Below are 13,722 nucleotides of genomic sequence, written 5' to 3'. Positions count from 1 at the left end.
TCCTTTTAGGTGATCTTAATCATCCTTAATTCTAACATGTTCCTTTCAAAGTGATCTCTACTTAGGGCTTTTGTGAAGATGGCAGCTATTTGCTTATCAGTAGCACAAAATTCCACAGTGATCAACCCATTTTTATAGTTGTCCCTCAAAAAGTGATGCCTAACATCTATGTGCTTAGTTCTCTTGTGGTGAACCGGGTTCTTGTTCATACTAATAGCACTAGTGTTATCACAAAATATGGAAATACAACTGACATCAATTTTAAAGTCCTTTAATTGCTGTTTGATCCATAACAATTGAGCACAACATGAAGCAGCAACAACATACTCATCTTCAACAGTAGATAAGGCCACTGAATTTTGCTTTTTGGTGGCCCAAGACACAAGACATTAGCCAAGAAAGTGTGCCATACCTGAGGTGTTCTTTCTATACATAAGAAAACCTGCATAATCAGCATCAGCATATCCCACAAGATAGAAATTACTACCTTTTGGATACCAAGACAAAGATTAGTGGTGTCTTTTAGATATCTCAAAATTCTCTTGACAGCAGTCAAGTGAGACTCCTCCGGGTTTGCCTGAAATCTTGCACAAAGGCCTACACTGAAAACAATGTCAGTTCTACTAGCAGTGAGATACAACAATAAGCCAATCATTCCCCTATACAACTTTTGATCAGCAGATGAACCAGGTTCATCTATATCCAACTTTGTAGTTGTTGCAATATGAGTGTCAATTTCTTTGGAATCTTCCATTTTAAAACTTTTAAGCAACTCATTTACATACTTCTGCTGATGGATCATAGTTCCATTTGAATTTTGTTTAATTTGTAAGCCTAAAAATAAATTAAGCTCTCCCATCATGCTCATTTCAAATTCACTCCCCATTAGTTTAGCAAATTCTTTACTTAACTTATCAGTAGTTGCTCCAAAAATTATATAATCAACATATATCTGAACTACCAAGAGATCTTTACCTTTTTTCTTTCAAGAACAAAGTATTGTCAATTTTACCTCTCTTGTAGTCATGCTCAAGCAAAAACTTTGATAATATTTCATACCATGATCTTGGCGCCTGCTTGAGCCCATAAAGTGCTCTGTCAAGTTTGTACACATGATCAGGACTCTCCTTGCTTTCAAACCCTGGAGGTTGCATGACAAACACTTTCTCCTTTAGATAGCTATTGAGGAAGGCACTCTTGACATCCATCTGGTGGAGGCTGAATTCCATGTAAGCAGCAAAGGCTATGAGGAGTCTTATTGCTTCCAACCTTGCAAGTGGAGCAAAGGTTTCATCATAGTCTATGCCCTCATCTTGGCTATATCCTTGAACCACCAATCTTGTCTTGTTCCTTATAACAGTTCCATCTTCATCAAGTTTATTTCTAAAGACCCATTTTGTGCCAATTACTGATCTGTCCAAGGGTCTTGGCACCAGATGCCAAACTTGACTCCTTTCAAATTGGTTGAGTTCATCTTGCATTGCATTTACCCAGTCTGCATCCTGCAAAGCCTCAGCAATATTTTTAGGTTCAATAAGAGATAAGAAAGCATCAAAAGCACAAAGATTCTTTAATGAAGATCTGATTTTGATTCCAGAGGTTGGATCAGTGATGATGTTCTCAATAGGATGAGAACTTTGATATCTGTAAGGTTTCACAACCAACTGGTTACCCCTTAATGTTCCCTCAATATTTTATTGTTGTGGAACAGGTTCAGGTACATGTTCCACTGAAGTTTGAGAATTATTTTGTTCTATTCCCCTTGTCATGTTGCCGGGGATAGATAAACCTATTCCATCACCTGTTCCTTCCTCCAGATATGCTTCAGTCTGGGCTGTGGTTTTATTTAAGTGTTTGACCAGCCCAATTGCTTCATCATCATGTTCCTGTCTCTCAGAAAGAATGTTAGTTTCATCAAAAATCACATGTACACTTTATTCAACACACATAGTTCTTTTGTTATAAACTTTATAAGCTTTGCTATATAAAGAATATCCCAAGAATACTCCCTCATCACTTCTGGGATCAAACTTGCCTAGGGAGTCTTTACCATTGTTATGCACAAAGCACTTGCATCCAAATGCCCTAAGATGGGATATATTTGGTTTTCTCCCTTTAAGTAACTCATAGGGAGTTTTATCAACAAAAGGTCTAGTCATGCACCTATTTATGATGTAGCATGCAGTATTTACAGCTTCTGCCCAGAAGCTATGGGGCAGTTTACTAGAAAGAAGCATAGTCCTAGCCATATATTCAAGAGTCATATTCTTTCTTTCAACTACTCCATATTGTTGTGGAGTTTTAGGGGCAGAAAAATTATGATTTATGCCATGCACATCACAAAATTCAACAAATTTATCATTTTCAAATTCAGTACCATGATCAGACCTAATTGATGCAAGTTGATTTCCTAATTATTTCTGAGTTTTTCTAACAAAGGAAGTGAACATGTCAAATGCTTCATCTTTAGATGTTAAAAATAGTGTCCGGGTAAATCTAGAATAATCATCAACAAGCACCATCACATATCTCTTACCACCTCTACTTAATGTTCTCATTGGACCACAGAGATCCATATGAACCAGTTCCATCGTTCTGGTGGTACTACCACTTTCTTGCATTTAAAAGAGGATCTTACCTGCTTCCCCCTTGCACAAGCCTCACAAACTTTGTCTTCCTTGAACTTAATGTTAGGCAGTCCTATCACCAAGTCCTTGGAGACTAATTTGTTAAGTTGACTTAGACTTGCATGTCCAAGCCTCTTATGCCAAATGAGGGGATCATTATCCGGCACACTTAAGCAAGTTAGTTCATTCTCTGAGACTGTGGACAGATCTATAATATATATATTATTCACTCTTTTACCCTGCAAAACAATCTTGTCAGTGATAAGATTTATCACAAAACATTTATTATAGGTGAATGCTACCAAGTTACCTCTATCACATAGTTTTGATACACTAATTAGACTATATTTTAGGCCGTCTATCAAATAGACATTCTCAATCGAGTGAGAGTCAGTCTTACCTACATTCACAACCCGAATGATCTCACTTTTCTTCCCATTTCCAAATGAGACATTACCTCATTTGAGGTCTTCAAGTGAAAGGAATTGTTCCTTGCTTCCTGTTATGTGCTTTGAGCAGCCACTATCCATGTATCATATTTGGCTGCTCCCCTTCACTTGGACCTGCAAAAGGAAATCAGGGGTTAGTCTTAGGAACCCAAACTAGTTTGGGACCCTTTCTATAAGCAAAAGGATGAATTAAATTCTTTTTAGCCCAACTTGGTAACCAATTCTTCCCTTGAACAAATTTTTGTTCTTTTGACTGGCCCTTTCTTTTGCGTTACATTCACTTTTATAGTGACCAGTCTTACCACAGTGAGTACAAATCTTGTTCTCAGGAAGAGTGAGGTACTTGCTTTTAAGATCCCACTTAGGTAGCTGATTCCCAAAGCCAAGTCCTCTTCTATTGCTACTGTGATGTTCCTGTAGCCATGACAAAGCATCGGAGGACCTGTTCCATTTACAAGTTTTGTCTAGTTCATGCTTGACCTTGCCTAGATCTTTTGCCAAAATTCTTACCTGCTCATCCTTCTTATACAACTCATCTTTTAGTTTACCTACATTTTCTTCTAGAGTGAGTTGTGTGCAATCAGTTGTCTTCTTACTTGTTCCTAATTTCAGTTTTAGGTTTTCAGATCTAAGTTCTAGGACATTTGATTCAAATGCATGAACCTGGTTCTTTAGTGCAGTATTTTCACTTACAGTCTCACTAACTCTAAGTTCCAGGTTCTTATACTTTGCTTTTAAGATCACACATTCCTTAGACAGCTGTTTCTTTTCATTGTTTATATCCCCAGATTCATCAATGAAATCTAGAAGTAATTCAGAGAGTTTTTCTTTAGACAAAAACTTAATCTTGTCTTTGAGATGAATTATACTTACCTCAGATTCCTCATGAGATTCCCCATCTGATTCTCCAATTGCCATAAGTGCTTGTTCATATCCATCTTCACCATCTGATTCCTCATCTAAACTTTCTCCCCAAGCAGCAACCATAGCCTTTGTTGATCCTTTGTTCTTCTTGGGATGAACTTGTTCCTTATTCATGTTCCTTCGTTCAGATCTTTCCTTCTTCCATTCAATTTCCCATTGAGGGCAGTTCTTCATGTAATGATCAGTCTTCACACACTTGTAGCAGCCATCATTGGTCGTTTTTTCAGGAACCCTTGCTTTGCTGTAATTTTCACCTCTTAAAGAACATTTTTCTCTCATAAGGTATTTCTTGAAGTCCTTGGTGATCATAGCCATTTCATTTTCCTTCAGATCAACACCTTCAGTGATTCTGAGTGCTAGGCTCCTTTCCTTCTTGGGCACATCTATCTTCATGGTCTGCCTTCTAAGTTCATACGCAGTGAGATTTCCAATCAGCTCATCCAGTTTAAGAGTTGCAATGTTCTTAGATTCCTGAATTGCAGTGATTTTGCTTTCCCAAGAAACTGGTAGAACCTTAGTCAGAATCTTCTCAACTTTGTCTTCTTCAAGAAGAGTCATTCCAAGAGACTTCAATTCATTAGTCAGTGTGGTAAACCTTGTATACATCTCTTGGATAGTCTCTCCTTCCTTCATAGAGAAATTCTCATATTGAGAATATAGTAAAGTACTTTGGACCTCTTCACCTGAGCAGTTCCTTCATGAGCCCCTTGCAAGGTGTCCCAAATTTCCTTAGCAGTAGTACAGCTTTGAATTCTGTTGTACTCGTCTGGACCAAGCTACACATAAGTCATTTCTTGGCCTTAGCATTCTTCTCCCACTTTCTCAAGTCGTCAGCAGTGCAGTCAGCTCTTGTTTTTGGTACCTCTTCTTCTTCGGCTTTTATCTTCATGGTAGCCAATGGCCCATCTGTGACAATGTCCCATAGCTCATAGTCTTCTCCTGTGATGTGATCTTTCATCCTGTTTTTCCACCAAGAGTAATACTGGTCATTGAAGAGTGGTGGCCTAGAAGTGGATTGCCCTTCCTAGTTTCCAGGTGGTGCACTCATCTTGATCTTCTCCTAAGGTGTTAACCTCTTCAAGGATAACCTGCTCTGATACCAATTAATGTTTTATACGTCAATACCACACAAGAGGGGGTGATTTGTGTGGTATCCAATTTCGCGTGCACAGATTATAGAAGGACATGGTTCTTCTATGTGTTCCAACTACTGCTGTTGCAGAATAATAAGTATAGAAAATAAAGAACACAGATATTTTTACGTGGAAAACACCTGGCTCAAAAGGTGAAAAAAACACGACCTACTTCCCAGTAGGATTTTCCCAAACTCTCCACTAAATCACTGAGCCAAAAACTACATTTACAAAACAATTTTGTAAACCTAGGATTAACTCTAATCCCGTTGTGGCAACCAGCCTCTAACTATTGCGACAACTTCAAGTTAACTCTAACTTGAATACTTTGAGTACCTATTACAATTGTCTCTATATAAAGCTGAAAGGTACAATATGAAAACACATACTACAATTGAACTAGAATAAAAGACAGACACTTGAAGCTGGTTCTTCTATCTGGTTCATGTATCTTCAGGTTCGCACACTTGAATCACACATGAACTGCTTGCAAAATACCTTGTTATTTTGCTCTCAATTCACGTTTAACTTCTACTTTTGTGCGTCCCCTATAGAATGAGAACATCCTGCGATTTATAGAGTTAGTAGAGTAGAAAACAACTAGAGTTCTAATGCTATTCCTCCTTGGTGGAAAAGTTCTAGTTGATCTCAACCTCTAACTCCTCCCTTATCTTGGATAGTGTTCTCTTTGATTAAGGAGTCATTCTCCTTATCAATTATGCAACTCTTTTCGATCAGGAGATATTAATTCGACCAAGTTAAGCTTATCTCCTTCACGTGCATCACACATACTCGAGTATGCTCGTGTTTATGCACACAAGGGATGGACCTGAGGGATGAACCTGGTTCATGCCTGAACTTCCTTTGTCAAATTTCAAAACTATCCTTCACTTAGGCCAACAAGTGGTAATTTGCATATAAAATTTTAATTAAGTAATAAGCTCTCTAACAAGGATAAGTAAGTTTATAATGTAATATAGATAGGTAAATGTTCTTTATTTCAAAATGTGGAATTTAGTAGGCAAATGTTAGTAGAACTCATTCTTGTTTGAATTTGAATATGCTAATGTTAATAGAACTAATCAAACTGTGTTAAAAAATGATGTATCAATCATTCCATTAATCATATCTCAACTTCAATTAGCCTAAATAGCCATCCAATTAACCGTTTAAACAAAAAGTATTCGGTGAATATATGATATATTATATATGTATAATTCATATATAATATTTATATAATCATATACTATAACATGTGTATATCGGTTAGAAAATAATATTAGAAAATAATAAATTTGACTGGACTATTTAGGTAAAATCCCTAAAACTCTAGTCAACAAACCAACCAGAGAGAGGTAGCACTCTGATCCAGATTACATTACAGCGAGATTGCGCATTAGCCTTAGCCCAAAGTTTTTCGGTAACGTTTGGTCGTGAAAAACTTAACACCCGATTTTGCAATTGGACTGGGAATCCAAAAATTCAAAATCTGGGCTGTAAAATCGGGTTAGTTTCTGACTAGCTAGCTGTGGTTTAATTGGCACGGGGATTAATCAGGGATCTTCCAAGCCGCAGGTCGTACACAGTCTGTTCGACGATTTGATTCAAAGAGATATTAGATTTTCATATATCTTTCAATCGCTCTTTGTCCATTCGTATTTAATAAAAATCTGTCAGTGGGTTCACTTAACCGCATTCAGAGTCCTTATTTTCTGCCTTATTATCATTTTGTGTTGCCTTTGAAGTTTGAGAAAGATGCTTATAAAACGTATCCTGGCATCTTCTATTTCTTCTTCATATGGCTTTTCATCGTTGTCCACCTCCTCGAATTTGTTAAAAAGCGGAAGCATTTTGAAGCAAGCAAGGACATTTTCAGATGCTGATATTATTGAGTATTCCAAGCTGACACACGACGCCAATCCATTGCATTTTGATGCTGAATGCGCCAAAAATGCTGGTTTTAGTGACCGCCTTGTTCCTGGGATGCTTGTCGCTTCCTTATTTCCTAGGATTATTGCTGCTCATTTTGTAAGTTTTACATTCCTCAATCCTGTCCCGTTGCTTCTCTTAAGAACTTAAAAACTTTAGTATTTAATTTTTATACGACGACATTGTAAAAGAGTTTTACAATTTACACTATTTGGTTAGTTAAGTAAAAGTCCAAATACATGTAGCTTGTATATGGTAACAATGGATTAGTTACCTGAAAATGATGGTTAAATAATATGATAAAACAATTAACTACACGTTAGTGTATCTAATTTAAATCCAAAACTTTGTTAATACTTAGCCAAGACTTTAATATTCATAGAATGGTAGGATAAATAAGTTTTAAACACTATAAGGTTATTTAAAAGTCAAGTAGAAGTTAAAGTTTTAGTTGTTCATGTCGAAAAGAAGGTGTACACAACCTACTATTATCAGTTAACCTACACCGATAGCTTAACAGATCCTTAAACTTTTTTGTTATATACTTAAGAGTAAATATGATGATATATTTCTTAAAGTAGCTAAATATGCAACATTGTTGAATGGCGAAGGTACTATGTAGATCTGGTTTTAAATTGGAAAATTCTTTAGTGTAACTCTAACTATTGTTGTTTGGTAATTTCTCCAGCCAGGAGCTGTGTATGTTTCACAAACCTTGCACTTCAAATTACCTGTTTATATTGGAGATGAGATCATTGCTGAGGTACAAGCATCAAGCATTAGACAAATGAAAAACAAGCATATGTAAGTACCTCTTGGCTGAAGATTTATAGTTCGATACCATATTTTGTGGCTCCTAATTGCATTGCTCTCTGTGGTCCAGCGCTAAACTGTCAACAAAATGTTTCAAATGTGATGGTCCTCTGGTAATTGATGGTGAGGCAACAGCAATTTTACCATCTCTGGTCATGGAACCAACTCACTTGGCAAGTACTTCCAGCTAATCGGAAAAACCTTTGCTTGTCAGTTAAAGCACCTGAAGTTGCACGAGATTCTCTTAAAATCCTAGCAGCCTGCATAGTTGTCTGCTTATTATTAAGAAATACATAGGGAATGTCCCTCAGTTAATTGCAACCCTGGATGGTAGAATTCGATGTCATTAAGTCACCAGTTAGCATTGTTCTGAGCCTTTAGGTTAAGTCACCATTTAGCATTGTTCTTGATCACACATTAAAAAGTCACTTTTGATTGTGGTACTTGGTCACAAACGCAGTCCTTGTCCTTTGAGCATGAAAGCGATTGAGCTGTAAAATCTTATACTATCTATTATGTTTTATTTCACCTTCCTTTCTAGTTTATTCCGAAAAATTACTTATATTTCTATAATTGTAAGCTTCTAACTTTAAAACTTTTCATTTACCTTTAATGACAAGCTATTATAGCTTACAGAAATGTCGTGAAACATCACTTTATAAAATGAAGTAAAGAGAGTATTGGATTTTTGTTCTTTTCTGTGGGAAATTTTGGTAATGCCCTAAAGAAACTTTATTGTGCAGAGTAAGAACACACTATTTTGAGATTTGTTCACTTTCACCAAAAGAACAGGGAAAAAAGATAGAGATTGCTATTTGAAGAAATGAAGTAGATGGGAAAGGAGATGAACACAAATATGAACGAAAAATAATTTACTTGCATGGGGTTGCATAACGAAATATCAAATTGTCAATTGTTAAATTAACCTGATCTAGTGTTAAAACCCGGAGGAAGTAAATTTCACCCCACACGAGCCCTTAATGCAATGCACTAGCACAAAGCGCTTTGGTAAGACTGTCAATCATACACAACAGAATTTTGCAAAGTGGCCTGGTCAAAGAAACAAGTAAAACCAAAGAAGAAAGACATAGATAAACTCAAGAGACGACAGTGAATAACTGAAAAGTTTATTCATCCTAAAGTGAAGAAGTTTACAGCTAATCCTAGCAAACAATGTACTTTTTAATATGAGCTTATGACAACCAGAAACTGAACGCCAGCTTAAATTCAAATGGTCTTATCTTTTAATCCTTCGAGCATTGTCAACACTAATCTCTGCCATAACAGGGCACATATAAGTAACTGAACATTGCCCAAAGTTCCTAACTACTGCTGTATAATCATAGATTACATGGGAAGTCCTTGTGGAGGAGCAAATGCAGGTGCTTTAGGCGTGTACTTGTCCACGACAATGGCTTGTGTAGTGAGTACAACTCCTGCAACTGAAGCTGCATTCTGCAAGGCACATCTTGTTACCATGGCTGGATCAATGACACCAGCTTCTACTAAGTTCTCATACTTGTCGGTCATTGCATTGTAACCCATCTTCCATTTGCTTGCCTTTATCTTCTCCACAACTACTTCCCCTTCAACCCCAGCATTTTGGGCTATCAAAGATGCCGGAGCTACTAATGCCTGCATGCACAAATAAAAATATTATTTTTTTAAATATGTATTGCTTTTCGCAAGAGATTCATCCAAATGCACACTGTTCAATAAGCATTCACTAGTTACAATCTTTTCCTTTCTCACATGGATTTTGTCCAATAAGAAATCATAATAAAGGACAAGAAAATGCTAAAAGAATAAATAAATAAAAAAACACAGTAAGCTACTGTATATGCAGGAAGTGCTCTGTACAGTTATGTCTAATTGGATGTTATCCTGTGTCGTCAGTGCTTTCCCGTCCCTAAATCCAAATTGATACCACCCGAACTGATCATCTAATACTATCACTGTATGTTCCCAATTAGATTGTGTCCAAGATTAATGCTCAGCCCCTAATACTTTGCAAGTTCTTGATCCTCCAGAGGATAATGAGTCGGTTGGCTGTTAGTATACCCTCCCAGTGTTAGCGATATAGCACAACTCCATTTTGCTATAGAAGGGTTGCTAGTGCCTACCAAGTCAAGTGACACTATTCAGCTGATTCTCTAGCTCAGATATCGAACAGATTATGACTTGGAAGTTCTAGAATACAGTTATTAGCTTAGCAGTCAATTATATTGGGAACGGTTACATTGCCATAAAAGACTAAACCAAGGTGCCATAATAATATACTAGGTACCCGCAACTTCAACTTCAATACATACCCACAAAAATAGAATGAATAAAATGAAAGATTTCTTAATAGGAGTAAATTGAACATAATTTACCTTCTGCACAATGTCAGCCCCCAACTTCTCATCTGGATCTTCAAGATTGTCCTTAATGGCAGGGACATAAGTTGATAGATGAACCAAAGCAGCACCACCACCAGGTACGATTCCCTCTTCAATTGCAGCAAAAGTTGCATGTTTCGCATCCTCAATTCGAAGCTTGCGGTCCTCGAGCTCAGCTTCTGTTGCAGCTCCAACCTTTATGACAGCAACACCTCCAGACAACTTGGCAATTCTCTCAGCAAGTTTTTCTGAGTCAGATATTGAATCGGTCATGTCCAACTCCTTCTTAAGCTGAGAAATCCTAGTCTGTATCTCGTCCTTTGACGCATCATCAGCAAGAATGGTTGTTGAGTCCTTAGAGATAGTCACCTTTCTAGCAAAACCTAGTGCTTCAACTGGGGTATTTTCAACAAGCATACCCAATTCAGTAGCCTGGTACTCTGCTCCTGAAAATATACACAAGCAGCACGTTAGAAATTGTTTCTACTTAAAACAGAATTGCTAAATAAGCTGAGAGGAAAATCGTATAAATTCAAGGAGAGGGAAATTAAGCATTATCTAAGAATTGTGTTGGCTAAACTTCCCACCAGTATCAGCTACAACTTCCTTCTTTACTCCTCAAACACACAGTCGACATAGAAAAGAAAAGAAAAAAAAAAGCAAGGGAGGAACCATTTATCTAATTCAAGAATCTTTTTGAAGACAATTATCTAGTTCAAGATTATGCCTGACAAAACACAAACAGCTTTGAAACTAGTTTACTCTAACAAATTTGTGGGAAGTGGTACAATTAAGTCGAGCAAGTTGGACTACCTGTTACAATGGCAATATCTTGGAGAAGAGCTTTCCTCCTTTGCCCAAAACCAGGTGCTCTGATGGCAGCAACATTCAGTACACCTCGCAGCTTGTTCACAACAAGAGTAGCCAAAGCTTCTCCAGTTAAGTCTCCAGCAATAATGAGCAGAGGGGCTCGTAATTCAGTTGACTTCTCCAAGAGGGGCATAATATCCTTGATTGCTGAAATCTCCTGATCTGTAACCAGCACTCTAGCATTCTCAAATTCTACAATTAATTTCTCCTGGTTGGTCATGAATTGTGGGGAGATATATCCCTTATCAATCTGCAAAAAGACAGAGCAAAGTATTAGTTAGAGTTAGACATATATTTGATAACCCTCATTCAACTCAGACCCCACGTCATCTAAACCTTGGATCTACCACTGATTACAGGTGAACTACCAACGATATAGAAAAAACAGTAGAGAACACATTCTCGTCTAAGTAGGTAAATACCTCCATTCCCTCTTCAACATGAACAGTTGTTTCAAAGGAAGAGGATGACTCGATTGTTAGAACACCATCAGGACCAACTTTATCAATTGCATCAGCAATCATGGTTCCAATGTCATCATCATTTCCAGCAGAGATAGAAGCAATAGCTGGTGGGAAGACAATTATTTTCAAATTGTTAATTGCCATTCATTATAGCAAGTTTATAGGCCGGAGTTGACAGCAAAAGCAGTAAGATTAATTTACCTTTGATGTCATCACGGCCTTTAACAGGCCTAGCCCTTCTTTCTAGCATTTCAATCAAAATGTTTACAGTTTTGTCGATACCCTTCTTCAAAGACACTGGATTTGCACCAGATGTAACACTTAATAGACCACGCTTAATGATTTCCCTGGCAAGAACTGATGCAGTTGTTGTCCCATCACCAGCAGAATCATTGGTTAGGCTTGCAACCTTCACCATAATAAATTTGGAAGCATCAAATACACAAATCCAGGAATACAATAAATATGACAATTGTTCTTAAACTGTCTGTCTGTAGAACAATTAACCAAATTCAGAACAGTTTTAACAACGATCTTGAAGTACCCCCCAATGGAAGAAAATGACCAACCTCTCTGATAAGGGCGGCACCTGCATTTTCCATAGCATCAGGTAGCTCTATGGCTCGAGCAATCGTGACTCCATCATTAACCACCTTCGGGGTATCATAGTCATCTAAAACCACATTCCTCCCTATAGGAAAGTAAACAGATGATCATGAGTTAAAATGCACTAATTGCAGAACTGCTGGAGGAGACACATATAACATTGATACATCTGTTAAATGTCTTATGTTTAAAGACTTATCGTCCACATGTATGGTCATCAATTCTCTACTTCAGTTCACTCCCTCCCTTAAGCGCACCACATAATAATCAACTAGATACGCTAAAAGTACTACGAGACAGAATAAATCTATAGCTCTAGTTCTGGGGATGTTACAAAGAATCCAACAAATAATCAGGTCGGACTTATTATCTGCCTCAATCATATATAGCTCGCTATGAAATGAAAGAAATGGCTCATAGAGAGAAAGTAAAAGAACTTAAGTTATCATATTGGGTTTCAAACCATAAGATATCAAAGTATGAACTACACTTAAATCCCAAGTTAATTGGGTGATTATATGAAACTCATCTTAGTTTGACTACTTTAACTCTTGTCATCAAATTGCTGGCAAGACTAAAACTTTCTCCGACCTTAGAACCGGGTTAGTTTGCAGATGTGGTTGGTTCAAACTTCAAAACTTCCAACCTCCATAAAAACAATACTACTAAAAAAGAAAGCTTAAATTGATCTGCAAGACAAAGATGAAGCAGAGGGAACATACCCTTAGGACCAAGAGTGAGACCAACAACATCAACGAGCTTATCAATACCAGCCTGAAGGGCACTTCTTGATTTCTGGTCATATGCGATTTCTTTAGCATTTGCCCTTACTACTAACCGACTCTTTGAAGCCTTGTTATTGTTGAACTTCTGCCCCTGCAATTGGTTCACCCTTCTACCCTTCAAACCCACCTGCATTAACACCCCCAATAGACCAACAAAACAGATAAAAATCACAACTTTAAACAGATAAAAGCAGATCACAACTAAGAAGATAATAAAGATCACATCTCTAAGCAAATAATTAAAGATCCCAACAAACAATATAATATAAAAGACCCAAGTGAGGAAACGAAGTTAAAAATGCACCTGTTTAGATGAAGAGGATATGATAGAGGCAGTGGAGATCGCATTTGCAGATGCCATTATCAGAAGAAAGAGTATAGTGAAGAGGGTTTAAGCAGCCAGCTGCAATGAAAGTCTTTTTGCTCGGAGTAACTGTAAGGGCGAGGTAGGTGGGTTTTGGAGGGAGCAGTAAAGGTTAGGTGAAGTATTCGAAAAAGCTAATTACACAAGCATTCTAAAGTTAGAACCTTTACACAATGAATGAAGTAATTTAAAAGAAGAGTTTAAGTTATAGAGCATTTTTTACAATATCAAATCGTCTTTGCATATAGTAAGTAGCTAAACTATTTTATTTTTAAGACTATAAATTTTATATTTTCAAGAGACTTAACTTGTAAAAATTTATTTTATACAGCGATTTTTTGCTTTGCTTTTTTCAGAAGATTGTCGTGAAAAACGTG

General features: G+C 37.1%; 2 protein-coding genes across 2 annotated transcripts; one reads left to right on the top strand and one right to left on the bottom strand.

Moving 5' to 3' along the window:
• The first annotated feature begins 6,469 nt into the window (after window positions 1-6,469).
• LOC104085629 (3-hydroxyacyl-[acyl-carrier-protein] dehydratase FERN, mitochondrial) lies at window positions 6,470-8,417 on the top strand. Its single transcript, XM_009589721.4, has 3 exons — window positions 6,470-7,161; window positions 7,751-7,866; window positions 7,946-8,417. The coding sequence occupies exons 1-3, from the start codon at window positions 6,889-6,891 to the stop codon at window positions 8,064-8,066; spliced, it is 510 nt and encodes a 169-aa protein (XP_009588016.1). The 5' UTR covers window positions 6,470-6,888; the 3' UTR covers window positions 8,067-8,417.
• Window positions 8,418-8,986: 569 nt separating this feature from the next.
• LOC104085630 (ruBisCO large subunit-binding protein subunit alpha-like) lies at window positions 8,987-13,473 on the bottom strand. The gene is made up of 8 exons (XM_009589722.4): window positions 13,286-13,473; window positions 12,919-13,108; window positions 12,160-12,281; window positions 11,792-11,999; window positions 11,549-11,694; window positions 11,070-11,376; window positions 10,251-10,702; window positions 8,987-9,510 (listed from the first exon to the last, which is right to left on the bottom strand). The coding sequence occupies exons 1-8, from the start codon at window positions 13,340-13,342 to the stop codon at window positions 9,223-9,225; spliced, it is 1,770 nt and encodes a 589-aa protein (XP_009588017.1). The 5' UTR covers window positions 13,343-13,473; the 3' UTR covers window positions 8,987-9,222.
• Window positions 13,474-13,722: the final 249 nt, after the last annotated feature.

This window comes from Nicotiana tomentosiformis, chromosome 6 (genome assembly GCF_000390325.3).
Source record: "Nicotiana tomentosiformis chromosome 6, ASM39032v3, whole genome shotgun sequence".
NCBI classification, from domain to species: Eukaryota; Viridiplantae; Streptophyta; class Magnoliopsida; order Solanales; family Solanaceae; genus Nicotiana; species Nicotiana tomentosiformis.
The sequence above is the reverse complement of the archived record's forward strand: the minus strand, read 5'-3'. Positions and strand labels throughout refer to the sequence as shown.